Source organism: Sinocyclocheilus grahami, unplaced genomic scaffold (assembly GCF_001515645.1).
Source record: "Sinocyclocheilus grahami isolate Dianchi unplaced genomic scaffold, SAMN03320097.WGS_v1.1 scaffold12362.1, whole genome shotgun sequence".
In the NCBI taxonomy this organism is placed as follows: domain Eukaryota; kingdom Metazoa; phylum Chordata; class Actinopteri; order Cypriniformes; family Cyprinidae; genus Sinocyclocheilus; species Sinocyclocheilus grahami.
This window is the reverse complement of record NW_015514375.1, coordinates 150-1,615: the sequence shown is the minus strand read 5'-3', so window position 1 is coordinate 1,615 and position 1,466 is coordinate 150. Positions and strand designations below refer to the sequence as shown.

At 33.8% G+C, this 1,466-nt stretch overlaps 1 protein-coding gene across 1 annotated transcript in view; it reads left to right on the top strand.

Annotated features, from left to right (window-relative positions):
- Nucleotides 1-782, top strand: part of LOC107578859 (uncharacterized) — a 4,495-nt gene extending 3,713 nt beyond the window's left edge. Inside the window, exon 4 of the mRNA XM_016264764.1 lies at nt 150-782. Coding sequence (XP_016120250.1) covers nt 150-157 — 8 coding nt within the window. The 3' untranslated portion in view covers nt 158-782. The remainder of the gene's footprint in view (nt 1-149) is intronic.
- Nucleotides 783-1,466: the final 684 nt, after the last annotated feature.

Below are 1,466 nucleotides of genomic sequence, written 5' to 3'. Positions count from 1 at the left end.
TGGCTTTCTGAATGACTGACGTGAGCTAAAAATGGACCTGGATCTTGCTTTCAAACCTGGCTCCAGAAAATATATAACTGCCAGTATGTGTCTTGCAGAATGCTGGGATTTACTATGGTGTCCTGAGTTTAGTTTTTTGTTTTCTCCAGGTAATTGATGGCCAGTCTGAATATGGTAGTGTTCATTTGGCTTAAATATGGAGGATGTTCTTCACCAGAATGAACAGGAGGACACACTATATTAAACTACTCTATTAAAACCGCTATTTCTTATAAGATTATTTGATTCTGTGTTTTAGCATTATGAATATTTTGGATGAAAAACATTCTGAAAGATCTGACCTGTATTTTCCTTTTTTTTTCTATTTTTTTTTTCTTTTTTTTCTCGACTGATTTTCACAGATCCTTTCAGAAAGGAGTATTTTTCCAGCCTTTTAATTGACTCAACAGGAACGTTATTGTGCCAAGAGTAAACTTTGCCCCCACTGAATACACTTGGGGTAAAAACATGCATGTATTCATATGTGCACATTTTTGTATATTGATGAAGGCTTATATTGCCGAATTGAAGTCTTTTTTTTTTCTTAGAGAAATTAGTCCTGAGAAACTTGCCAGGATACAGTTTTCTTCATGTTGTCGTTTGTATTTTTGAGCATAAATAAATAACATTTGTTTGTAAACTTCAGGCAAAGTGTTTCATCATTCAGATTTAGTGAAAAATATAAAAGCAAAGTCAGAGTGGGTGGTGCTGTGATGTTAAAGAAATAGTTCTCCCAGAAATGGGGGGGAAAAAAATGTACTTGCCCTCAGGCCATCTAAGATGTAGCCTAGATGAATTTCTTTCTTCATGAGGACTGATTTGGAGAAATTTTGCATTACATAATTTTTTCACCAATGGATCCTCCATGAAGCACCATATATGACGGCGACTCTTCTTCTATGCAACCATGATGTTAAAATGTTGTGAATGGTAAGAAATCCTTATTGATAACATTCATAACTATACTGTACATTGTCCATCATAACTGACATATTTATAAATATAATCTGAAAATTGTACATTTGTCAAATGCACACTTGTAAATAACATATCTGTACATTCATTTAAACAATTACATGTTTTTTCTCTATATTTCTACTTCTGTATATAGTGCATTATTTAATTTTCTGTTTTTCTTATAGTGTTATATTCCATCTCTACTGTGTAATTCCTATGTATGTCTGCACTATCTTGTATGTTTGCACTATATTCATACTTTCTTCTGCACTGGAAGCTCCTGCCGCCAAGTGTGTGTAAACATACTTGGTAATAAAGCTCTTTCTTCTGACTTCTGACTCTGAAATCCTTAGTGATTGTTAGCACATTGCTAGAGTGTTCAAGGCGCTAAATGGTTGCTTTTTGGTCCCAATAATATATTCTATAATAGGTCTATACTTGGAGAAAATCTGTTAGCATTCCCAGTGGTT